This window comes from Asterias rubens, chromosome 3 (genome assembly GCF_902459465.1).
Source record: "Asterias rubens chromosome 3, eAstRub1.3, whole genome shotgun sequence".
NCBI lineage: Eukaryota > Metazoa > Echinodermata > Asteroidea > Forcipulatida > Asteriidae > Asterias > Asterias rubens.
Window position 1 is genome coordinate 434,229 of NC_047064.1, and position 26,820 is coordinate 461,048.

General features: G+C 36.6%; 1 protein-coding gene across 3 annotated transcripts in view; it reads right to left on the bottom strand.

Annotated features, from left to right (window-relative positions):
• The window catches only part of LOC117287810 (protogenin B-like), a 45,852-nt gene extending 19,960 nt beyond the window's left edge, over positions 1-25,892 (bottom strand). For 2 of the 3 annotated variants that reach the window (XM_033768333.1, XM_033768331.1), the window contains exons 1-3: positions 25,682-25,892; positions 21,745-22,029; positions 2,320-2,467 (exon numbers count right to left, since the gene is read on the bottom strand). In XM_033768333.1, the coding sequence (XP_033624224.1) occupies positions 2,320-2,467; positions 21,745-22,029; positions 25,682-25,757 (509 nt within the window). In that variant the 5' untranslated portion in view covers positions 25,758-25,892. The remainder of the gene's footprint in view (positions 1-2,319; positions 2,468-21,744; positions 22,030-25,681) is intronic. The other variant, XM_033768332.1, reaches the window with a different exon arrangement.
• Between the last annotated feature and the right edge of the window lie 928 nt (positions 25,893-26,820).

Sequence of the window (26,820 nt, forward strand, 5' to 3'; positions counted from 1 at the left end):
AATATCTTTGTTCAGGCATGTCAGGGTGCCAGTTAAAAGCCATATGATACAACCTTCAACTGCCATTAGCTGCCAGGGGTAGCCAAAGATCAAGTTGATATAAAACCAATTTTACAATAAAACCTGGGAAGTGGCAGCCAGGGGATCATATTATTCCCTTAAATGGATTATCATTTGGTATCATGAATAATACCATCTAACATAACAATGGTCTAAAAACTGACTGTGTCGTATAAAAACCAAGAAACTAACTTGCATTTAATCTTTGTAAAGCACGAACATGCCACGTTACTAAACCAGCTTTGTTGTGAGTGTCATAAATGATTGATTGAGTAAGTTTTCATTACATTTTTAAACTGATTGTGGGGCAACTTTATGGAACCAGGTGCACAACAATAACAAGGCCCTAACAATAATATGCAAGCACTTTTTAAATGTCACGTAAAAAATGAAGTGATGGTAGTAATTTTTATCAATACATAAAATTTACGGGGAGGTATCAACAAACTATTTGGATTTGTACAATAACAAAAACATGCCAAAACTCGTTACTTAAATGTGTGTCATTTGACCGTGTAAACTTTTTCATTTCATTTCATTTTATTTGCCAGCAAACATGAACAATCACGTTAAAAAATTGCAAATCAGAAGATCTACAACAACAGGCAAAACTTCTGATTTGAAAATGTCAAATTATTTGTTGATATAATTGTGGTTTTGCCCTTAAAGTCATGTGTATTAAGCACTATATACTCAGTTTTTATGTAACGGGTGCTGCATTGATTAACTTTATGGTTTAATAAAACACAATTCTGCAACTTAACATCCAACCTGTTGGATTATTGTGTAATGCCTGTACCCATGTAAAGCATAATCAGTTTTACTAGTGCAAGGTCCTCATGTCCAACACCATTCAGTAACTCAACACCCAAACTGTTGGACTCTGATTATGGTGCTAAGCCTGATCCCATGTAAAGCATAATCAGTTTTACTAGTGCAAGGTCCTCATGTCCAACACCATTCAGTAACTCAACACATAAACTGTTGGACTCTGATTATGGTGCCAAGCCTGTACCCATGTAAAGCATAATCAGTTTTACTAGTGCAAGGTCCTCATGTCCAACACCATTCAGTAACTCAACACATAAACTGTTGGACTCTGATTATAGTGCTAAGCCTGATCCCATGTAAAGCATAATCAGTTTTACTAGTGCAAGGTCCTCATGTCCAACACCATTCAGTAACTCAACACATAAACTGTTGGACTCTGATTATGGTGCTAAGCCTGTACCCATGTAAAGCATAATCAGTTTTACTAGTGCAAGGTCCTCATGTCCAACACCATTCAGTAACTCAACACATAAACTGTTGGACTCTGATTATGGTACTAAGCCTGATCCCATGTAAAGCATTATCAGTTTTACTAGTGCAAGGTCCTCATGTCCAACACCATTCAGTAACTCAACACCCAAACTGTTGGACTCTGATTATAGTGCTAAGCCTGTACCCATGTAAAGCATAATCAGTTTTACTAGTGCAAGGTCCTCATGTCCAACACCAGTCATTAACCAAACATCCAAAATGTTGGACTCTGATTATGGTAGTATGCCTGATCATGTGTAAAGCATGATCAGTTTACAAGTGCAGTCCCAAGTCCAACACCATTCAGTTACCCAACATCCAAACTGCTGAACTCTGATTATGGTGGTATGCATGATCATGTGTAAAGCATGATCAGTTTAATAGAACAGTCCAATAGAATCAAATAAAACATGCAGTTAGATTTTAATGGGTTGGGCTGGATAGGGTAAATACATCATGAAAATAGTCATAAATGTATTTTAAATCACAAGATAAGTAAAAGGATGCATTTTTAATCACAATAATACTTGATAAGTGAAAGTAGCTGTTCCTGTTATTGTTTTATTTTATTTTAAAAAATTTATAAAAGTAATAACTTCAATCAATTTACTTAAATGATTCTGGTATTTTTAACCTAAACTTACACGGTTTAAAGACAATGATGGTAGAAGTTTCCCTTAAAATATTACTTACCGGGGTGCTGTAATTTTTGAGAAGTGGGTAAAACAATTCACAACTAATTTTTTTGTCTCAGTGAGGCCAAACTTATTTAAGCACATTTAAATGACTCCCCTAAAGCATTGGTTTGTGATTTTCACTGGGGTTGTTTCCTGACAAACTTGGTGACTAATATGAAGCTGTAAATTATATTACATACCACTTCAATCACAATGAGTAGTGATTCGTGTAATCGTCCAAAACTTCATTTACAAAAGGTATCAAAACCCTTTAAAGTACCTGGGACTTTCTGCCAAGTTCTTTCCATCTTTCTTCCATCGAACTGGATGGTACAACAGGTTGCCTGAATAATCACATCTTAATCTTGCAGATCCATTCACAACAGCTTCTATGTATTGAGGTAGTACCAGAAGGTTGCTCAGAGGTGCTGTACATAAAGAATAAGAAGGACAAAAAGGGATGAAGTCTCTTTTGATAAAACAGTCTGAAACTGGGACCCAGATACTGGAGGTCATTCAAATGATGATATTTATACAGTCCTTTTGTTCACCCCTGGAGTTATTGATTCAAGGATTTTGGGGAACAGTGTCCTCAGTGCTAGAGATGTAGATCAAAAAGCCAGACTTATTAAATCTGAAGAAGAATACAGCATTTTTGTTCACCAGGCTGATTTGATAAAAGTCTGAATTCAGTTAAAAGTCTGACATTTCTTATCCCTGGATGTCAGGGTTTTTCCCTACAATGCACAAACTAGCATCAGGCTGAATTCAGGCTGAATTGCAGGTCAATATGCACAAAACACAGCTGATGCACATCCAAAATATGTCCTCTTAAAGTGAGCAAATATTTTCTTTTTTAGATCAGGAAAGAATTAATTTAAACCATAAAACAAAACAAATTTAAATGTTCCATGTTGCAAAGAAGACCATTTAAAACAAAATGTAGAAATCCAGCTAAATACACACTGACACTGATGACCTTGTTTCAATTCAATGTGCTAAATCGAACCTTAAAAATGGTTGGTTCAGAATGTGGTGTGTCCCCCCCCCCCCAAGTTTTCGGAAAACCCCATAAACGCATCATTTCTCCTTTACTTGTCAAATGAACAATTGACATCATTTTCCAATACAGTAATGTGACTTTAATAAATCAATTACCGAATCTCCTGAGTTGATGATTGAGTGATTACTGCTTATCAAAAGGAAATTGGAGTGGATAAGAGATGTTCACATATTCTACATGACTTTAAGCTCCCATAAATCATACTAATTATCTAGATATTATGATACCTGATGCCACAATGAATATGACTGATAATGTGACAGGCCTAATAATGAGTCATTATAAAAAGTGAATTAGACCTATGAAGAGATACTTTAAAACAAAGCATTATATAATGACATATGAAGAGATACTTTAAAACAAAGCATTATATCATGACAGATACTTTAAAACAAAGCATTATATCATGACATATGAAGAGATACTTTAAAACAAAGCATTATATCATGACATATGAAGAGATACTTTAAAACAAAGCATTATATCATGCACTATTGTACAAAGTGTATCAGGCATGATATTAAAGGGTCAAAATATTGTATCAAGCAAAAGCTGACTTATCTACATGCTGGCTTTACGTCAGTAATAGCTAGACTTCTCAGTCAATATTACTAAAAACCCTATAAAACAGACTAAAGTAAATGATGTAGGAACAACATCATGCCTGGTACATGTATTTCCCTATAAAAAGTCTAGCATCCAAACAATAGACTCCAACAGTTCAAACGTGATATTGCACAGATCCAAGGAGCTCATTTCCTCCACGGCCACGGTCATTGTTCCTTAAAGTGTTTCAGTGTAAATTGAAATTTTCCTCACAAAGGTTCCCTTTAATATTGGAAAATTGCTTTGTTGTTCCGAGAACAAAAACCTCAGGCCAGTTGGTCATTATGTATACATGGAGCTAAGAACTCACAAAATAAAATTAACCATGGCAGAACAAAAATACTAATATAACAATACAATTGTAATGAAACCTTTGTATCCACACAAGGAGTATAGCTACCATGTATTTTGAACTGAAGTGAAAGCTACATGTAAATAACACACCACCAATGATGCAAGCATTTGGCAAACTACAATGGATTACGTGTAAGCATTCAGTAAGGGGTGTCACGACTGAACGGACTAGCGCACGGAACTCAAGTTGTGGTGTTCTGATCAGCAAAGTACCGGTCATGACACTCGGTCCTTGAGCAAGACACTTTAACTTTGATTACTTTGTCCTTGGGATGGTGCACAGAGTCAAGGTCCTGAGTATTGTGTAATGCATGTAAAAGAACCCACTGCAGCGTTAAGAGAAAGATTGGCTCCCGCCTGGCTCCCGCCGTTTGGGGCTTCATTGGGTGCGAATAATAATAATAATACTGGGTTGTTATAAACTACTTTAACCACACCCTTAGGGGTTAGTATCAAAGCGTTCATTATTTGTTTGTTTTTCCAACAGGACAAGCAGGGCCTATTTTTTGAGTTAATAGGCCCATTTATACGGCACCTTTTAATAGTGCTGCCGCGGCACATTCTGCAGCCACTGCCAGATACCATTGGGCCAAACCCCAATATTGTGCCATGTTATGTAGTTCGAAGAGCAAGGATCAAATCTGGTTGGTTTACATGTAGTTTGTTATAACATTGTATTGTAAAATAGACCAACACAATTTAACTGTTTCCTCCGTGTATCGACCCCTTACATCAAACTCGAACTGAGGTGACAGGGAGACTTGTCATTGGCCGAGCGTTGTGCATGGCGGAACACCTAGAAAATTACCATTGTTTGATCTATTAATGTTGGATATTGTTATTGCTATTATGATACTGATTAATGTTATCTTATTTTCGTATTATTTCTAACCAATGCACAGTTAATTACTGAGTTTGTGCATCCTATGTCATTCCCATTTCATACCACTGAACTCATCTATATGTACATTCACATTATGATTACAATATAGATTCTGGCAAACTGACATTGAGTGACTGGGATGCACTTCCTCAGAAAGCCACAAAGCTGTTTTCTCAGGAGCTGTTCAAGGAGGCAATCCTTGCTAATTATCACCCCAAAAAGTTTGTTATCTGCACCAATTCAAAACAGTCGGCACTTGTGTAGGACCTATTACATGTAACGATAGCACAACCAGAACATTCTAAAGCAACACACACCAGTCCCCCATGTTGATGCTGAACAGGCTTTGAAAACTGAAAGCGCAGGAAAAGGCACGCTTATCTTCAGGCGCTGAATACTGTGAGTAAACAAATCAAACCCATGGTGAATGCACCAGCTGACTACTTGATTTCCTTTCAAACCTACGCACTAATTAACTGCGAAGAATTGCTAACCATGGCGTTAAGCAGGCGCTACATTAGCCCCATATTAGATGTCTAAAGGAAAAGGACGATTATGTTGCTTGAGGCAATCGTAAATAAACTATTGTTGAAACTTATTTACTCATTAGAGTCATTTCGCAAATATTATTCCATCAATTTCCTTCAGATGACTGCTGATGTATCCATCTGTCTCCATTTACCTACTCTATAAACATTTGTCTGATCTCAATTTATATCACTGTATATATCTATCAGTATCAATCAAATAAATAAATAAATATTTTAAAAACACTGACTTTGAGTCTCTGAAACATGTTCCAGCTCTTTTGAGTTTTGAAGTATACTCACCACAAAATATTCTTGTTATGCTTATTTAAAAAAAAAAAAAAAAAAAAAACTTAAACTGTGTAGAAATTTGTTCTCAGTTTCATTCTCTGGTCTTTTCTTGTCCCATGGAAACTTATAGCTGCAGGCCCTGAGGTCTTCTGGACCCCCTTAACCCATCCCCCCCCCCCCAACCCCCCTTTGAGTAGGCCTGGGCGAATTATTTGAATATCCGGTTAATGGCGAATAGGTTTTCCTATCCGTAACCGCGAATGCCTTTTTTTTCTTAATCGGATATCTGCATAGGGCGCGAATACCTATTTATAAACCGGATAGTTCTGTAATTAAAACCAAGTAACCGGATATTCTTTTATATCCGAATATCCGCGGACGTCGGGCGACAACTGATATGAATGTTTTGTCTGAATCCTTATGAAACTTCTATTAAGACAGCATAACACAGCATCAATTAAGTATTTAACTATGCTCACCTTCGTGAAGAGTTAAAACAATGACATTTCTGACGTAATTTGTTCAAAGATTACAAAGGTTTTCCTTCACGTAGAGTCAATCACGATCAAATCGCCATCTTTAAATTAGATCCGGTCATTTTTATGAATGAACCGAGTGACACTGTCTAAAACTAATAACAATCCGCCCATAAGATCTCATTCACAAATGAACAGCGCCCTCTAGCGGCCCAAAAAAAATATTTTAAAAAATATTTTTTTTTTTTTTTTTCTTTCGAATATCCGGTTAATTTCAGAAAGTTGGCCAGCGGTATCCGAATAACAAAATTTCACTATTCGCCCAGCACTACCTTTGAGCCCCTTGCAATAAAGCCAATTTGCGAAGTGAAACACTAACTGAACTTGACAATATTTAGATATCAAAGTTTCAAAAGCCCTGTTCACACTGTATCTCTAAAATGCAGCCCTGGGGAGGCCCCAGACGTTTTTAACCCCACTTTCCCCCACCTAGGTCCCCATTCCACAGGGTTCAGGCTGCACGCTTTGACTTTCAAGTATACTCCAGGAGTTTACCCCTCTTCCAGAGCAGGGGTGGCCATTCCCCGAGGTATGCCCTTTGCCCTGGAGATCAGGGGTAAAGGATCCCAGTGTGATGGGCTTGCTGTTATTCCCTGGGGGTTTTATAGCATGAAAACAACAAAACAGACTGGTACGCTATCGTTAATAACTCAGCTACAGTACAAATACATGATACATGCATCCATATACCGTACTTATTCTATTTTTTTTCTTTTTTTTCTTCTTTGTATTCATTTGAGAATTAAAAGCATTAAATAAAAATTGATTTCACTTTCGGACAAGAATGGTTGTTGTTGACTACCCATCCTCATCCCTTCCTGACGTCCCTTCCTGTAGGATTTGATTGGTCAGATGCCAAACTTAACTACCCACGCTAACTATTTACCCCTTTCCTGGAAGCTTGGTGACCCTAGGCCAAGGGTAATGAATGCCCTGGAATGTAGGTCACTTCAGCCCGAGGTTTCAGCATAAACATCTTGTCAATAGTTTCAGTGTAATCCAAGGCGGAGGAAGCCTGTATTATACCCAAGTCAATAACGTAGCCTTGGGAATCTGTACTTGACTCTGTTACAATAGAATGGACCTTTGTACACGCATGGAGGAAGAACGTAACTCATTCACGGCAAACTAATGTAACATCTAGGGCTGTTCAACATTGGTTGTCTTGAAAGCACTTTACAATAAAGCTATCAGCTACCATGTACTAAATACAAATCATACTTCTTGATTTTATTTTTTAAATCAGACGTTGAGTTATGTAAATGACATAGAGGAAACAGTATATGAGTGTGTGTTATCATTTCGCCTCCAGAAAGCCTCTGCAATGGTTGAAACATCAGGCCATTAACTATTTTTTGTGTGTTTATAATTTGGTTGTTGATTTTGGTTTACCTTTACGTACATCAATGTGTGTACACTGTGTATACCCAGTACTTTCTGAGTTACTGTGAAAAAATCACAGGGATAATAGATGAGTTGGTTCGAACCCACAACCTTCGCAATTCTGGAGCAGTGTCTCAACAATGAAAAACCACCGAGATTGCTATGTACATGTAGTTAGAGGCATTTTGAATTCTATCTCTCTGCATACACTTCTTGACTTGGGCCAGCAGTGCAGTGGGCATTTTGAGCCCTGAACACAACCAAACCTTCATTGTTATATGGTTTATTATTCATAAATACCCCAAACAGTTTCTCTACTCCTATTGGTGGAGAGCGCCGCACATGGGGGTGTTTAAATGGTTGATAATGACCAGTGTTTATCAACACTATTCCCTTATTAAGTGATGAAAGGTAATTTTACACAACAGGCATTTATAATTGGCCATTAGAAATCAGTTGGACAATTTCATCGAGTATAAGGGATGACCTCCATTGACACATAATGTAGGCGTTAATAGAACTTTGGGCTATTTAATCACAATGTTGTTTGAATTTTTTAAGGGCAAATGAAATTGGAAATTGACTATAAAAAGTAGGGAAAATATCGTGGCTGTCACTAAACACCTTGTAATTGTGGTCACACACTATAGGCTAACTGCCTACCCATGGCCTGCCATTTTCAGAGTCAAGATATGATGAGCGTCCGTGTGCGCACATTGTCCTGAATGCGTATGATACTGAATAACATAAAGAAAAACTGTCCCTGGATGCATTGATACTGCATAACATACAGGGAAGGAAACTCCCAGGTGCATTAGGTTCATTTATGATTGACTTGTTGGCACTGTGCCATTATTGTGCTTCGCCCACCATAGCTCAATCAAATTACCATAATAGGACTGTATGCAAATCCAACTACGCAGTGTACAATGCAAGTTGAGTTGAGTCTAACACCGAACACCACTCGTCAACAAGTTAAAAAAAAATTATTATTATTTTTTTTTTTTCTTAAAAAAAACTTAAGAGAAAACCAAATAGAATTGTCCAGATTGCACAGAGACAGTGTGTCTTTTAAAACCTAGGTAAACACTAAGTAGAAAACATTCCAAATACCTTGTTTTAATTCAGCGTGCTTCAGCCAATTTTACCAAACATTTTTAATCCAGAATGCCCGCTAATTTTGAAGAAAGAAACCTTGGGAGAACTTACTCTGCAGTGCCAAGTAAAAGTTTAGAGTATTGGAATTGGCTGCATTTCATCGTGTACATGAACTGCATATATCATAGTTTACATGAACTGCATATATCATAGTTTACATGAACTGCATATCATAGTTTACATGAACTGCACATGAACCGTAAACTCAAGATCATCATTTATGTCCAACTCAAGACCCGATCTAGTGGAAGTAATCAAATTGTCAAATATTTCCGGTGGATTACCAAAGCTTCTTGTCACCCAAATATTATTTCTAGGTCAGTAACATTATCAGCTTTCCTGGAGTTACTGCTTACAGTTCCAACGTTTTAAGATGAACAGTTGCAAATAATAACCAAATGCTAAAAGGCTTTGGAAACTCTAATTAAATTCGAGGGTAGATTGACTGATTGATAAAAATCTTTCCAGGGTGATTTTTTGTTCAGGCTGACCTGGAGGACTTTCACCCAAACTGAGCAAATAAAAACAACTCGAGTCAAATTTAATCCTGAGCAGTGTTGGTACTGTGCAATATTTTTATTAATCTAATAAAATAAAAACAACTTTAGGTGCATGACCCGATCTTCACGGAAAAAAATTATATAAATTTTTATAAGCAAGTATATATTTATTTTATTTATTTTATTTGAAAGAAACTTAATAGAAGATGCAGTTTCAAAATAAACAACCACAGTCATGTAACATGTAACACAGTCATGTAACATGTAACATAAATGTTTTAAATTAAATCTTTGAGTCAATATTGGACCTAAAGGTACATGTAGATGTGGATCTTTTGGCACATTTGGCTAAACCTCATTTAGTAAAAATGTGAATTATTTGCGTGATAGGGACATTCCTCAGAAGTCATACGTTCAAGTTACGAATAATAGAAACAGATCGATATGAACAATCAAAACTTGTTTTGTACAAGATAGATTGATAGATATATAGATAGATAGATAGATAGATAGATTGATAGATATATAGATAGATAGATAGATAGATAGATAGATAGATAGATAGATAGATAGATAGATAGATAGAGAGATAGATGGATGGATAGATAGATAGATAGATAGATAGATAATGTAGATAGATAGAGAGATAGATGGATGGATGGATAGATAGATAGATAGATAGATAGATAGATAGATAGATAGATAGATAGATAGATAGATAGATAGATAGATAGATAGATAGATAGATAGATAGATAGATAGATAGATAGATAGATAGATAGATAGATAGATAGATAGATAGATAGATAGATAGATAGATAGATAGATAGATAGATAGATAGATAGATAGATAGATAGATAGATAGATAGATAGATAGATAGATAGATAGATAGATAGATAGATAGATAGATAGATAGATAGAGAGATAGATAGATAGAGAGATAGATGGATGGATAGATAGATAGATAGATAGATAGATAATGTAGATAGATAGAGAGATAGATGGATGGATGGATAGATAGATAGATAGATAGATAGATAGATACATTAGACCATAAGAAGGTTTGACCATAAGAAGTTGGAAACAAAAAGGACAAAATCAAAGGCAGGAAGAGGGAGGAAAGGTAATAGGAGACTTTCCAACGCTAGGTGGCAGCAGACATACCGGGTAAATTTCCATTGTTTACGTAGTTCTGAACATGCGCATAATTCTGAGAACAATGGATTTACCCGGTAAGTCTGCTGCCCTCTATCGTCCCAGAAAGTCTCCCATTAGTAAGTGAACCAGTAAGAAAAAAGTGAAAAACCCCGTCACTTTTTTTCACTGTCTTTACTGTTTTCAAACGTCAGATTTCAGTCGACAGGATCAAATCTAACTGTTTTACTCCCTTCTCAAAAACTATAGCACCTCAGGCAAAAATGTTCAGAAGGAAGTTTTACAAATAATGTGTAAATCAATGAACAACTTTCAATCTTACAACAACAAGTACAAATGTTGTACACACCCTTTAAACTCCTTTGTTGTGGACCTTTTGTTCCCATTGTCATCGATGTTGACAAGATTGAGAATAAAGGGGTCAATGTTTGGGTAAACATTTATTATCAAACACAGTAGTAAAACATTCTGCAAAACTGTCAAATAACTCTTACTTTTTACATGATACAGGCACTTGTATTGTACGTCACTCTTGTACATTACGTACCCATAACCTGTGTACATTCCAGGGTTGGAATAGAGCGGGGGTGTATAATATTGGCAAGTATTCAAGAAAATATACTGCGCCCTGAGAACAATGGATTGTTCCCGGCATTGAAAGACGGCTTGGATTTTATTGTTGCTCAAACACGTAATTCATGGAACTGTAGTAGTTCATATTTGGGTCACTAACTTACAGGCACACGTAAATGTCAATATGTGTTAGGTAATGGTAATATAATAGAGAGCGAGAGTGATGGCGAGATGACATTCTAAAGGCTACGTTGGCAAAGGATACAAGTACACGCATCCATATCAATAAAAGATTATATCTCTAAGACAATGGGCAGAAACAGGTAAACAAACAAAAAGAGAAAGGCAAGGTCAGTGGGAATAGATGACAACAAACAAAATTTAAGGTAGGGTCATAGATTGGTAAATACTCCACAAATTTATGACCATAAAAATATCCTTGGTGGGCAGCACTGCTGCTGTTGAAAGTATATTTTGAGACAGGATTCTCTTCCGAGTAATATTGGTTTGGATAATTTTTCCTCCAAAAAAATATTGAATCTGAAAAATTTTTTATGAATTGTTTCTCAGATTGTTGAGGGTTGATGTCCATTTGCAAACACTGCAGGCAGAGAAACAGTTTGGTATCTCCTGGTTGTCACCTCGCTTAAGGTGGATCGATTCAACCATCGATGTAAGTTTTGTTGCTATATTCTCAGCAAATTGACTCTATAGGCCTATTATTACTAATATTCACATCATTTACTGTTATCTATCTTTCTTTTAAAGGCAGTGGACACTATTGGTAATTACTCAAAATAATTATTAGCATAAAACCTTTATTGGTAACAAGTAATGGGGAGAGGTTGATAGTATAAAACAGAGTGAGAAAAGGCTCCCTCTAATGACGTAGTTTTCTAGAAAGAAATAAGTTTCCAGGAATTTGATTTCAAGACCTCAAGTTTAGAATTTGAGGGCTCGAAATCAAGCATCTGAATGCACACAACTTCGTGTGACAAGGGTGTTTTTTATTTATTTCATATCTCGCAACTTCGACGACCAATTGAGCTCAAATTTTCACAGGTTTGTTATTTTATGCATTATGTACAGATACACCAAGTGAGAAGACCTGTCTTTGACAATTTCCAATAGTGACCACTGTCCAAATAAGTAATTCCGTCTTAAAAGTGTTTTGCTGACTAGTTTTTGAGGATGTTCAAACTTTAAAAGCTAACGTACAAAATAATATGTGATTGGAAAAACACCATACAGCAGGACTTGTTCGGTTGTTGGGTAACTGGACTCTAATCAGTGGACCAGTGAGTGTTTGGAACAATGTGTACATTAGTTGAAGCATTGTTGATGCTACTCGAGCCAAATTAAGTTTGGTAAACTGTGTGTTGTAACGTTACATATCTCACAATGTCAATTTACTTTCATTATCATGGAATCTAAGAGCTCTTTTCGAAAAAAGAAACAAAACACTATTTATGAATGTAAATAATTAACAAACTAAATTGTGTGCTAAAACAGTTAACATTTCTGCCGTAGGCCTAAATGTTGACAGTGGGTCCATACACACGAAGTTGGACTTTGCTATACAAATTACCCTGATTCGTAGGCTAGTCTGTCCATGATGTATTCTGTACAAGCAGAGATAAATTCAGGTTCAACTTGCATGAATTATCAGTAGATGTACATGTATGTTAATGTACAATGTACTTGGTAAAATCAATTTAAGAATATGCTATATTTTATAAAAAGCCACTGTTACATTTTGAGTAAAAAATCCCACAATCGATCATAAAAATAAGAAGAAAAGTTCACATTAAAAGTGCCCTGCATTATTCTTCTTAAAACAAACACAGCAGTAGGTTCGCATGCACACACTGCTGCTATGATGATTGGTTGATGGTTTTAGTTAGCCTAGTAAACCTTGACCTCATGACCTCAGAGCTGTATACATAAATACAGTTCCCAAACAACCTCTTAGCAATGCCTGGTACTATTCACTCAGGCCATCAACCTTTCCAAGTTTACCCTACATGTAGGTCCCTTACAAAGAGGCAGGTAAAAGCCACTGATAACACCCCACAATCCTTTGTAAGATGCAGATGACCTACCTCCATGCTCTTCTGAATACTAAATATTCAGTTTAGCATACAATTGTTATGGATGATTATGATGGGTTGCCCTTACTAAGTGTTTGGACACTTGCCAAGTTATTCTCATTCCTGTAACTCTGATGTAATTTTAGCACTTGTAGTTGGTGACACACTACTTGTTATTTGAAAGTGGTTCAGTGATCAATTGTAATTTGGAATGGGTCCAACAAGACATGCGCACACTAATGGATAGAATAGAACATGTGTGTACATGCCTACACAGTTTACTGTGAGTAATGATGATCCCACACAGTTTACTGTGAGTAATGATGATCTTGGGACATTAACGATACATGTGTTGCTAATCAGCAAATTATGCAATCTATTAAATTGGCTAGATTTTCAAATACTATGGTAATCCCATATGGTGGGTTTTCTGACTTCAATATCTTATTAATGATATGCTGAGCAGGATGAAATCTGATACTTGAACGGCCTTTACCTTTCTAATGCAGAAGTACAATAACCTGTATTTTTAAGCAGTGTTTATACTGTGCGGTTGAGCAAGGCCTGTATTTATTTTTGCTGTCCAGGTTCTTCCTAGGTATGTAAATGAGTTTGGGTAAATAATTATTATTAATGGTTTATTTATGTCATCAACATACATACATTAAAGACACGAGCAGTAAAAACACTGAATTGTGGTCTCTAATACACTATGGTACTTAATTTAAAATACAATAAAAAGGTAGTTAAAACGATAAAAAGCAGAAAACATTAAAATGAACAAACGACACAAGAAACCAAAAATAAAGGGCAAAAAAAGACCCAGAATGGCACAAAAACACAAACTTATCACAGTAATTACTGTCCCTATCACTCAGGAAAGCATTGCACAACAAATAAGTGTGTATTGCAGTCATTCTTAAAAATGTAAAATTTTAGTCGTATATTTCACAAAATCATTAAAATAATAAAAAACATTTAAAATGCCCATTGGCATTGCTACTTAGAATTTCAAAAAAAAAAAACCTAAAAAACACCAAGCAAAAAACATTCTGAGGACCAGGTACTAGTCAGCATGCTTCAGCAAAGCTTAGCTTGCCAGATTTTGGTTTAGTTCCCACATAATAATTTAAAAATACTGAATTGAGGGGACCCCAGATTATTTGAGTGACTAAATCATAATAGCTACATGAATACATAACGCTTGGCTGGAGTGTTATCATTCAAACACTGGATATTCAAACTCATTTAATCCAAATAAAAGGTCAAATATTTTTCAGGACCTGTTAGTGTTATAACTTTAGTAATGTCTTTTTCGTTTTTGCATATTTATAAGTATTTATGAGAGAGTACAATGAGCGTCACTGCGTGACAGTGCGTGACAGAGAATATAGTTAAGCGCTACTATAAGTAGCTGGTCACTCGTACGTCAACCAATGGTTATTTTTAAATATTTAACTCTAACTCTGTATTGTAATGCTTCATCACAAACTTCACTTATTTTTACACAAAAAGTCCCATGGCTAAATTTGGGCCTAATTGTAGCTCAACACTTTTAAAGAGCCCGTAATCAAAATTACAAAAATCAGGCACTGGAAAAAAATTTATCTCACATGTAACTACATAGGTAGGCCTATGCTTCAATACTCAATAGAATTGAAATATTTATCAGGTTGAAAGTCAAGCTTTACAAATTCTGTAATTACCCTAATGATATTTCTTAGTGATGTTTTGATATTTTATTCAATAAAAAAAACACAAGACACTAGAATTGTCCAGTCATGAGTTTACTGATCCACTGCTAAAATTACTGACCTCAGAACCACGGTCCAGTATAAATTAATTTCCTTTCATGTCTTGACAACTTAGAGTATCTTACGAGCAACATCATAGCATGCCCTAAGTGTAAAGTTATTTCTTTCTACATGTACATGTAGCCTGATGAAAGATGGAATGTGCCGGATTTTTGGGGGAAAAAGAAAAAAGCTGGAATTCCAACGCCAGCCAGCAAACTGGCATCCCTGCTAAACTAACAGCTATTTTACCAGGACTTGCGTGGATACAAAAATAACACACCACACAAGACCTACAATTTCAATGTAACAAAGACAGTCCTTACACTAAGGATTAGTCCTAGGAGTTATTAAAAACGAGTAACTCATCCTCATCGGGATAAGACTAGTCTCTCCAGGGGTCGATTGCGCAAAGATGGTCCTAACCAGAGGACTAGTCTGAGAAATTAAAAACTTGAAGACACTGGACATACTAGTCTTAGCTTATTAAATGAAATCCACCCTTGCTCAAGGACACAATATGCCCCTATGAACAGGTACTGAATCCTACATTCTGGTAACAATTGAACTCAAGCCCATTGCCCTTGACTACTTGGTCAAAACACTCCATTGACTTGCAATGACTGCCTTTATAAACCCTAAACCAGTCCAATTTCACACTATGTAAACATTTGTAAGGTACAAAACAGGGATTAATTCTTCTCATAATTCATTATGAATAGCTCCTTCTTGGTCTGAATCAATAGTGATTTAAGTGGTGCATTGTGACTTGAAGTAAACATTGGTCATCATGAATAGACCAGAGTTCACCTAATCTACTTATAAATGGTCTACCACAGCAATGTACACATCTACAAGGTACATGTATGATGTTAAATCTCCTCTCAAAAAAGATCAGTGAAAACAACTTTAAGACTTTTTTCTATGGTCGAACAAAAATCATGACAGAAATTGGTATCGATCCCAAGTGGCGAAAGAATGTAACTATAGTGTTATAAAAGTTGTATCAGTGCACTGATATAGTATACTAACCATTTTCTTTCTTTGTAAACAATTTTTCAGTAAAGCTCCTAAAATAGAACAGCACAGTGGACAAAATATGAATAGAGCCACTTGTTATGGTCAAGTTACGACTCTGCAAGTGGGAATAGATCGGAACTTACATACAGCATATGTCCCCACGGAAAAACTCAGCAAAGTTGCAAAACACTGGAAAAAAGCATCCCTTTTTGAAATCATGACACTAAATTCTAAGTCCAATTTTTATTTAAAATCAATCCAAACAAATTTTGATATAATTGACTTGTTGCTGACCAATTATCAGCAATTTCCCGGAGCGGTTGTCAACAAAGGCAATTATTGTTTGAGGGTTCAAACCAGGATGGATTTTTCATAATTGATGCTAATTTGAAGGTTTTAATAATTGGTAGCATAAGTCTATTAGTATGTTAATTTCCCTGCATAGGAGGCTTTGATAATTTCTACTTTACATCAAAATTCACTTGACTTATTAAAAGCTTTGTATGGGGGAAAGAGGCCAAATGCTTGTTTTTTCAAAGGTACAGTTATACAGGACACCACTTGGCATTATCTACTTGGTAAAGGCACCTATGGTAATTGGCCTGTGTTTGTTGCCTCCGTGAAGTACCATGCACTAGAAAAACATAATTAGATGTAATTTGCTGTCATTGTTTCTGTTTTTATTGTTAATACCTAACGATTTACAAAGCTTGTTTTGTTTGCTCTTTCTTCGCCTATGAAAGCAATTCTTAACTTAAAGTAAAACGTGTGTCAAGTTACCAAAGAGCCTATCACTTGCACTTTGATCGATGCTATTTAAGGCATTTGTACACATTTGGTAATTGTCACAGACCAGTGCTCTGTATTGGTGTATCCCATCATTTATAAGCATAAATAACAAGCCTGTGAAAATTTGGGCTCAATTGGTCATCACAGTTGCGAGAAAATTATGAAAGAAAAAAACACGAATTTGTGAGCTTTCAGATAGGAATAAAAGCTTTTAATATTTTAGTGAGAAACTACCTCTTTCTCAAAAACTACATTTCTTCAGAGGGAGTCATTTCCCACAATGTTTTATACTATCACCAGCTCTCTAATGCTCGTTACGAAGTCAGTATTTAAGTTAATATTTGTTTTGAGTAATTACCAAACGTGTACGTAGGCACAAATATTGCCACCACACACACGGAGAAATGAAGGAGCACCATTTTAACATTTTAGGTAGACATAGGCCTACTTGTAGTTCCAACTTCCAGGCAAAAAACTCTACTGAAATACAGCGCTCTTTGTTTCAAAATAAGAATTGAAGAGAAATTGTTTGATCTTATGGTCAAAGGACATGATGTTTATTTTGACTAAAATAAAAGTTTTGAAGCAGTAAATGTGATTTGTTCATAATGCAATATCACACATCAACAGGTTTTTCACAGAGAATTCAAGTAGTACACTGCAATCAATTTATGTTTATCATTGCATGAGGGGCCAAGAGATACATGTTGTTTACATTGTGTGTGTAAACAATTTTTTGCTAACATAAAAGTCCACCCTTGAAGAGAAAAACCTTGATGATGTACACATCTACCAAGACTGATTCTCAATGTCTAACACCCCCCCCCCCCTCTCAATCAAAACCCATCAATACTCCAACTTCATATTCTGTTGGACTATGAGGACAGCACAAATGATGATAATGCGTGGAAACAGATGGTACTTTTACCAGATGCCTTGTTATTAACGTTTTCAGTCATCTAACTTTTCCATTTCGTAATTACAACTCAATCAACCTAATTAACTTTGTTGAGATAAATATTCGGGGCCAGATGGAAATTTCCCTGTGTTTTTACCCCTGAATGTTTTTTATTGGTGTGGTTTTTGCCAACCCATACCCAACAATTAGAGACATAAAAAACAGAAAATTGTATGAATGCATTTAAATTAAACTCATTAAGTATGATTTGATACCTCAAGAAATAGTTATTATTCATCATGTTTTACAGATACACTGATCAGGAGAGGTATTGTAGTGTGTTCAGGAAGGTTTCAACGTGTTTTAAGCACACATGTTGATTTACCGCGCATTATGTAAAAAAAAAACATTATGCTATTATTATTCTTGATGTAAATTGTTCATGTAGATATAGTGATCAACTGGTGGAAATCAGTTTTGACTAGTTTAAGATTACCCTGGGTAAAGATATTGAATGTATACATAAAATAAATAAATACGATGTCGGATGTCATTAAACTGAGACAGACTCCTAGTAAATCAAGGGGGACTTTGGAAAATTTCCTTTAGAACTAATTGGCTGTTTACGTGTAACTCAACCAGCGTCATTTTGACGTGTATAGATGACGTTTTATATAACTACAGAGGGAATACAGTCTGTAAAATCAGACTTCATTTTCCCTTTGGCTTGGTTATTTGTAATGTAGCGTTGATCTTTCTATATAACGGATTTGCTTTTAGCCATGGCTTATTTAGCAACTGCACAAGAATAGACTGTATGAAGAATAGGATTAGCATGAAGCAGCGTACAATGTACGTTTATTTTTCAGTGGCAGGGCTCTGGACTTAATAGGTTACTGACCATTTTAATTGAATCAATAATAACAAGACTTGTTTTCAAGTACACAGGTTACATTAAATCAGCAGTCTAAAGAAAAGGGCATCTATTTCTACAGGCAAACAATTTCATATTTTGAAATATTTTCTTTTTTTATGACTGCTTATAATTCTATTGATAAGATGCTGATTTCATGTGGCTGTTTTTTGTTATTACATAAGTGCATACTAGTTTAGTTGTCCTAGTGGTCATTGCCCCGGTGCCATTTCACTTTCAGGGTTTGGTCTTGCCAGGACAAGTCAATTTCATGCCCCAAGGGAACTTCTATGATGAAAAGACAACTTTGTTCAGTCAGGCACTTGGAAGACTGATGGAAAGAGCAAGCCTGAAACTTCATTAGATGCCCCTGGTCGTTGACTTGGTGCCCATGAAATACAAACAGTAGAAATGTACATAACAAATTGAAAATGCCTTGGTGCCCTTGCACTTATAAAAACGGAGCATACAGGCCTGAAAGAGAACATTTTCCATCCGAGATATTGCACAGCTGTATTATGAAATAAACCCGTCAACATAGAAATATAAAGGCTGGAAAAAAAGGATTCTGAAAAGATGTGATGAGCTGAAAACAGTTTGGTTCTAGACTTTTGTATCTTGTAAAAACAATGCTGAAGAATCTGCACAGGTCTGTGTGAAAACAATTTTTGTAAGGAAAAGGTGAAACAATTTGCGATCTCATGATGTTATTGTAAGTGTCATGTATCAACACAATGAACCTCCAGTAAGTGGTGAAGTACCAACAGTGAGTGACACCTGGCAGGCTCTGCATGGGATGTCATGTTGCGTCATATACAGCACTGTGCATAAAGAACTGTGCCATACAGACGACTGGGCTATTAGTAAGTATTACTTAAATTTGTAGGTAATTTAAGGGTACTGTTTCTCATATGCTGTGTGCATTATTTATGCAGGAAAATGCAGTTTATGGCAACAATTAAACTGACATTGACAAGCAATCTCCTCTTCACCATTAAACCTGACAAAACCTGTTCAATTATTCATCTATTAATCAACACAAAACCATCTGATACGAATTACAGCATCAATATGGTTAAGCACTCTCTGTATGTTTGGATGACTGACTTATTGTACCCTTTGCTTTGTTTCTTGCTAAATGTACACAGGGTGGGTGGGAGTATTATGTTCTGAGCTCACTATGGCCAGCTCACCACTAGTTTGTTTACATAGACCAGCAACAGTGCTGTCAATGACATGTGGTGATTATTGATTATTATATAGGTCAATGCTGATAGTGTTACTAATGCATGTAGAAGCATGCTACTTTGCACTGCTCCATGGTAACACTAACAGTATAAACACAATGGTTTTTACTATTATAGTTTACAATGTAGTGTAAATTTACAGAAAGTACACACATTGCTCACAACTATGGTGTAGGCCTATACTTGTACAAAGGAGATTTTGTCATTTTTCTGTTTCCTTATTTTCATTATAACAATTGCCACTGCTTCCATTTTCAAAAGAACATGGTTGTATCCGCAATTTCACTTTTTAATGAGTGAAATACTTTTTTGTTCTGATGCACTTTTTGATTAAATATGTTTGCCAATTGATTTGTTTTAACAGACTTGTTCTACTTTTTGACAACCTACAATGAACTCTAAATCCAGTGCTTGAATACTTTAAACAAGTTCCAAATTGTAATTGGATAAGATACCCTGCTTTTAAAAGAAATGATTAAGTGCAGAACAGTCATAAAATATCAAGGCTATCTGTGTACAATGACCCACAACCATGACCTTTCAATCCAGATTGCCAGCAACAAACGCAAAGTATCAATGTCTTAAACAGAATTTCCTGAACTTCAGAGTACAGTCTGAAGTCCCTGTACTAACACTGATGATATGTACAGACAACAGCAGGCTTGAAACTTGATTGCCTAAATGCCCCCGGTCAATGCCTGTGGTGCCCTTGAAATGCTCCAGTAGAAATTTACAATTTCATCGTAAGCATAGGGTGGCCTTTACCAAGGAGAAAACGCCTTGAGTACCCTTGCCCTTTCATAAATGAAGCATACAGGCCTGCAAAAATGTTGATTATCTTATCAAACTTTTAACTCTCATTTTTCGTTAGGCCTATGTACGAAGTGTGTTGCATATTGTGTACCATACGTAAGTGATCCTTCAAAGGATTTCAAATGACAGTGGCGATTTCCGAAAACAATTTTTATTTTCCCGTGACAAAGGATTAGCTCACACAACACTCACATAGCATGGCATGGGCGATGAAAGGCCCTTTCCTGACCTCAAGTACCCTAAAGTGAGTCAGTATTATTACACAGCTCAGTCAAGTACTACGATGTAGGTTACAATATCTCCATAAATGCACATGTACATATCCGTCATAAATGTGGGAAAGTGAATCAGCAGGACTTTTGGTAAAGTCTATCACAAATTTTTCTTTACAATGATTACGAAATCATTCAAAGACGATCTCAAGAGAAACAATTGGAGAAACAATTTTGTACTGCCCCAACTGAAAAAGATTTGAAGTGGGTCAGCAGATTACAGACCTACATGTACATGTAGGAAAGAACTTGGTCATTGAACTCCCTTACTACATTTGTTGTACTGTACGCTGTGATGAGGTTCATGGTGTTTTGTAAACCCTAAGGGGCAAATGCCCCCCCCCCCCCCTAGGGTGACAAAACCCATAGCAAAAAACTATTTGAGAAAAGAGTGAAGAAAAGAAATTAAAGAGCAGTGAAATAAACTGGTCAAAACAAAACCAGGACCTACATTGTAGCAGGGTAACTTTGACATACACTGCCCATAACCAGGACCTACATTGTAGCAGGGTAACTTTGACATACACTGCCCATAGCCGTTGGCTTTCTTCTTCTCTTGGACAGTTGTTGGAATACAATCATTTCAAAGGGAGACTTTTCGACAGTCCTTTTCAACAATTTCCGGCCAGTAGTGTGCATGCTCAGACCTATGCTTGTAACATTGACCATGTGGGCGCACGCTCAGAGTCGCAAAAAGAACTGTTATATATCATGGCTGCTGCCGCCAGCGTCTCAAAAGTCTCCCATTGTGTTCACCAATGATACTTCATTTAGCTTGATTCATGAAGGAATTGCTAGGACTGAAATTTATAAAAACCTGAGTATTTAGTCTTACTTACCAGACACAACCACCATTGCCGTGCGACTACACAAAGTACCGTATGCGTTTGTCGCACAGCACTGGTATGGATCATCCTTAAAATCCTCGCTCAACCGCATCCACAAAGATCCATTTGACAGTACAGCTATCCTACCATCTAGGTTATGTACTGGTTCCTGACCTCGACGCCATGCAATGCCAATCGGATCTTCCCCTTTGGCAGAACATTGCAACTCAATCGACTCGCCTGCTGGAGCTCTTTTACTTAGGGGTTCAGTTGTAAAATAGAGCTGAGGTATGCCTGCTGGGGAAAAAAAATAAAAAATTAATCTTTTTCCCTATCCTGAATAACTTTAACTGAGTGGAAGTTATATTGATACTTAAAGGCAGTGGACACTATTGGTAATTGTCAAAGACTAGCCTTCACAGTTTATGTATCTCAACATGGGCATAAAATAACAAACCTGTGCAAATTTGAGCTCAATCGGTCATCGAACTTCTGAGATAATAATGAAAGAAAAAAACACCCTTGTCACACGAAGTTGTGTGCGTTTAGATGGTTGATTTCGAGACCTCAAGTTCTAAACCTGAGGTCTCGAAATCAAGTTCGTGAAAAATTACTTCTTTCTCGAAAACTATGGCACTTCAGACAATGTTTTACATGTATACCATCAACCTCTCCCCATTACTCGTCACCAAGTAAGGTTTTATGCTATAAATATTTTGAGTAATTACCAATAGTGTCCACTGCCTTTAACAAACAGTACTTCCCTCTGCAGCTCAATTTAATTTGTGTATTAAAAAAGAATTGACACTATTTTAAGTTGACCAAACAAAAAGGCAATCAAGTTGATGCATACTTTGAAGAATGTTAGTTTGATACAAAGTAAAGTCATCAATAGACCCAGTTCACCGGATGTCATCGCTAGTTATAATAATCTTGGTTGTGCCATTTGAGGAGTTATTGTCCCTGTGTATTGCAAAGTGCGCTCACAAATTAAACTCTATGGCAAGGTCATTGTGTGTGTGATGTGCAAGCAAGGGGTCATCATGCCTGGAAACAGACATGCGGCCATGGCCTCCATTGTTACCCCTGGCCTGACTTTGGCCTTGATGCCATGCCCTTCAAAAGTTTCCCATTGACTTAAAGATTTTCCAATGGAAGTGCCCTTGGAAAAATGAAAAGATGAAACTCCAAGTCTGGGCAAATAGTCAGACTTACAGACACAACTTTAATCAATTATAAAAATTGGAAAAGCAAACTGCACTCTCTTCATGCCCTGCGGATTCCAAGCATTAATTGAAATGTGGAAATTTCCCTGTTAAATAAATGAAAATGCGTGCATCCTATAATGACATTGACAAAAAGGTACAATTCATAAGGACTGCTTGGATACACAGCCAAACTTCAATATTATAAAATACAATGGAATAGCTTACTCTACCATGCTTCAGAAGGCAGTATTCAATCAAAACCATTGAGTGTTTAGGTTTCAAATATGTGCCTTTGAAAATTACTTTTTTTACTATTTAACATTGTGTGGTAAAAGAGACCCTTTGAATGCAATGGCGCATCTGTGGCAAGGTATACACCGTCGCCCCTACTGTATCTTTATTGTGATCTGGAAATATTATGAAATCTTTAGAATTTTTTTTGTGGGGGAGTATTTCTGTACAAGAGGAGTGTGTTATGGGAGGAGGGCGGCACCCTCAGCAACATAAATGTATCAGGTAATGCTAGACGACACTGCCATATTATCATTGTGATACAATAGTGATGGTGATTTTTTACTTTTGATACCAAAATATTGTGACAAAGACAATTTTCTTATTTACATGACAATATATTTTGTTGTTTACTGCAACACGAACCAAACTGCTAGGTAACATAGAGTCAAATTGATCATCCTATTGAGACTGAGAGACACAAATTATCTACATGGGGTTGTTAAGATTTATGATCATATATCGGGTACAACCCCTTCCTGTAATGTGCAATTAAAAACAAAAAAATTAGTTCAATCCTTGAATAGCGTTGAAATCAGGTCGCTATTTTTGACTGGTCCCCACACAGGTAGGAGTACTGATATAGTACTTTTAGCACATAATCCCCAACCCTAGCACCACCTCAAATCTGCTATCACAATTATTGCTGGTACAGCTTTACTAACTGAACCATTAAAAACACTGTGTTATGTTTTAGTGTTTTGCACTTTTTTAGAGGGCAGGGGGTTTGTATGCGGAGAAATCTGTACACAAAGTTGACTGCACTGCCTTCCTTCCTGTAACAAAACAAAAAATGTGAATTTCCCTTTGAAAGATCATCAACATCAGAGTTCCTGATGGCCTCTGTCGTCATGTCTGTGATGTGGCATGGGGCAATCGGCAAAGGACTGGACATTTCAGGAGGGAGTACAGCATATTGAAACTAAAACGTATGCGGTATTTTTTTATATATTTTATTAACAAAGTCTGTTCAAAATCCTTCTTAAAGCCAGTGGACACTATTGGTAATTACTCAAAATAATTATTAGCATAAAACCTTACTTGGCAACGAGTAATGGAGAGAGGTTGATAGTATTTAAAACGTTGTGAGAAACGGCTTCCTCTGAAGTGACGTAGTTTTCGAGAAAGAAGTAATTTTCCACGATTTTGATTTCGAGACCTCAAGTTTAGAATTTGAGGTTACAAAATCAAGCATCTGAAAGCCCAACCACACTACTTCGAGTGACAAGTTTTTTAACAATTTCATTCATATCTCAAAACTTCGGCGACCAATTGAGCTCAAATTTTCACAGGTTTGTTATTTTAAGCATAAATGTTGAGATACACCAAGTGAGAAGACTGGTCTTTGACAAATTACCAATAGTGTCCGCTGTCTTTAAGTTCGGGAAAGTTTCCTTATATGGCGCCACCACTTTTTCATTCGATATGAAATAATATAGTATCTAGTTTACCTACATGAGATATCCCTTTTTGTAAAAATTAGTGAAAAGTGGTGGCGCCATACAGAAAGTTATCCTTAAGTTCTATCCATTTGCCAAAGTGAAGGATTCGCAAGGCCAGGACTGGACTGGACTGGAGACAGATTAGTAGAACTTCTACTTCTACTTTACTACTCGGCAAAATCCCATGATGGGATATCACGCCAAGATTACGCACGCGTTTGGCCGATGAAGCAACTCGGGTAGATTAAGAGTGGATTTGAACTGGGAGAGCGAGGCAGTGACAACAGGCAGTGGAAGATTGTTCCATGCAGGGGTAATTCTTGGGAAAAAAAGATTTTTTGTAGATGTTGGTGCGGGGTGAAAGGAGATTATATTTCAGTGGATGGTAACTGCGTGTTGATATACCGGGGGGAACAAGAGTCAGAAAGTTGAGTGGATTTATGGATGGTAGTTGGTTTTGAGAGATCCGATACATCATTGTAAGACTGGCATTTCTCCTACGGGTTTCTAGTGACTGCCAATTAGAAGGCAAAAACAACAAACAGTGACTGTGATTATCATTCACCAGCATGTTCACAGGGTATATATATAGTCACAACATCATCATGAAAAGGATGAGCAAAACACCAACACAAATAAAACAGCAACAGAACATCCAAACTGCCTAGTTTGCGAAAATAAAATTACCTATCATAACAAACCGTAGCCCCATGAATTGGACCAATTTAATTATGCTATGGGGCTAAACAAACCAATGTCATGCAAAGAAATGAAAAGTACAACTGCAATACTGAGTTTGTTCCATACGATATGGTTTATACATCCTTGCTCTATGGTTTATCCTCCAACATACAAACATTCCTACTGCTTTCTAACTGATACCTGAAGACTGCTAACTCATACCATGACCGTTGACGACGGGCCGGAAGTCGTTTAACCACAACTAGTATTAGTAAACTTAGACCGCAAACTACACGGCCAATCATGTCAACAAATGCGAGAGCTTACCTTTCGTAGTTTCAATTATCCAGGCAGTCACAAAAACCTGCACCGCAAATACTCCCAAATATGATCTCCCTACCATGCTGTTTGAGGACCAGAATGGTTCACATCGTTCGGTAGTTTATTTCGATCCATTCGCCACATCAATGAACTGTTATTCTGGTATTTTTCACACGTGGGAGCTTGTTAACGAAGACTGTTCCTGCGCATTTTTTACACAAACATACCCACGTTCGAGATTGAAAATTACACGTGATTTGACTCGTACATGTTGTACGTTGTATTGTATAGTGCATGCATATATTGTGAAGGTTTAGCTTTGAATAATTTATGTACACACTGCGCGTACAAACACTACACACATAATATAACGGTACGACCACGTGAATGCGATTTGCATACATGATGTCAGTACGGTGGCCTGGAAACGCCATAATGGGTTTATTGACCCATTCTTGAGTTGCGTCATCTTCTTCTTCCTTTCAAGTGCTGCTTCAATAAATGAAGAGTACCACACTGCGACTGGGCGCACGCGTGAAACCATGAGACCGTAAGCCCAAATCAGGTGCAAAATATACATGGTTGTGTCCAAACGGGATCCAGTCAGTTAACGCATGTTCAAATTGTTTTAAATCTTTGTGTGAAAATGTAGAGATGAATGTTTAAAATTAATACGACTACAAGAAAAGGAAAATTCAATTTTGTTTTACAGTCTCAAGATCAACCGCCAGGATTCCCCTTTTCTTTCTTTAACTACACTGTGCTGTTGAAAAAAATGATAGAGAAGGGGGAGGACATTTATTATACTTTTCTAACATTCGATGGGGATGTAATATAGGTTTTCTCGGTCAATTTCAGAAAAAGAGCAGCCAATTTAACCACCAAGCTATTCTATTTCACGCAAAATCGAATGCTACTCAAAAGGGTCATTCGATTTCGTTTGCAAATGTAATGTTGCGTCATTCGAATTAACAAAATAATCATTCAATTTAACAATTCATCAAAGCAGCATTCAAATTCGCAGACCTTTCGTGTCACGAAAAAGAATGACGCTACGCTAAATTGAACAACAGAGTTTGACTCGACCCAAAACGAAATTGAATGGCCGAATTCTGAATTTGAAACACAGTAACAACTGGAAAAGC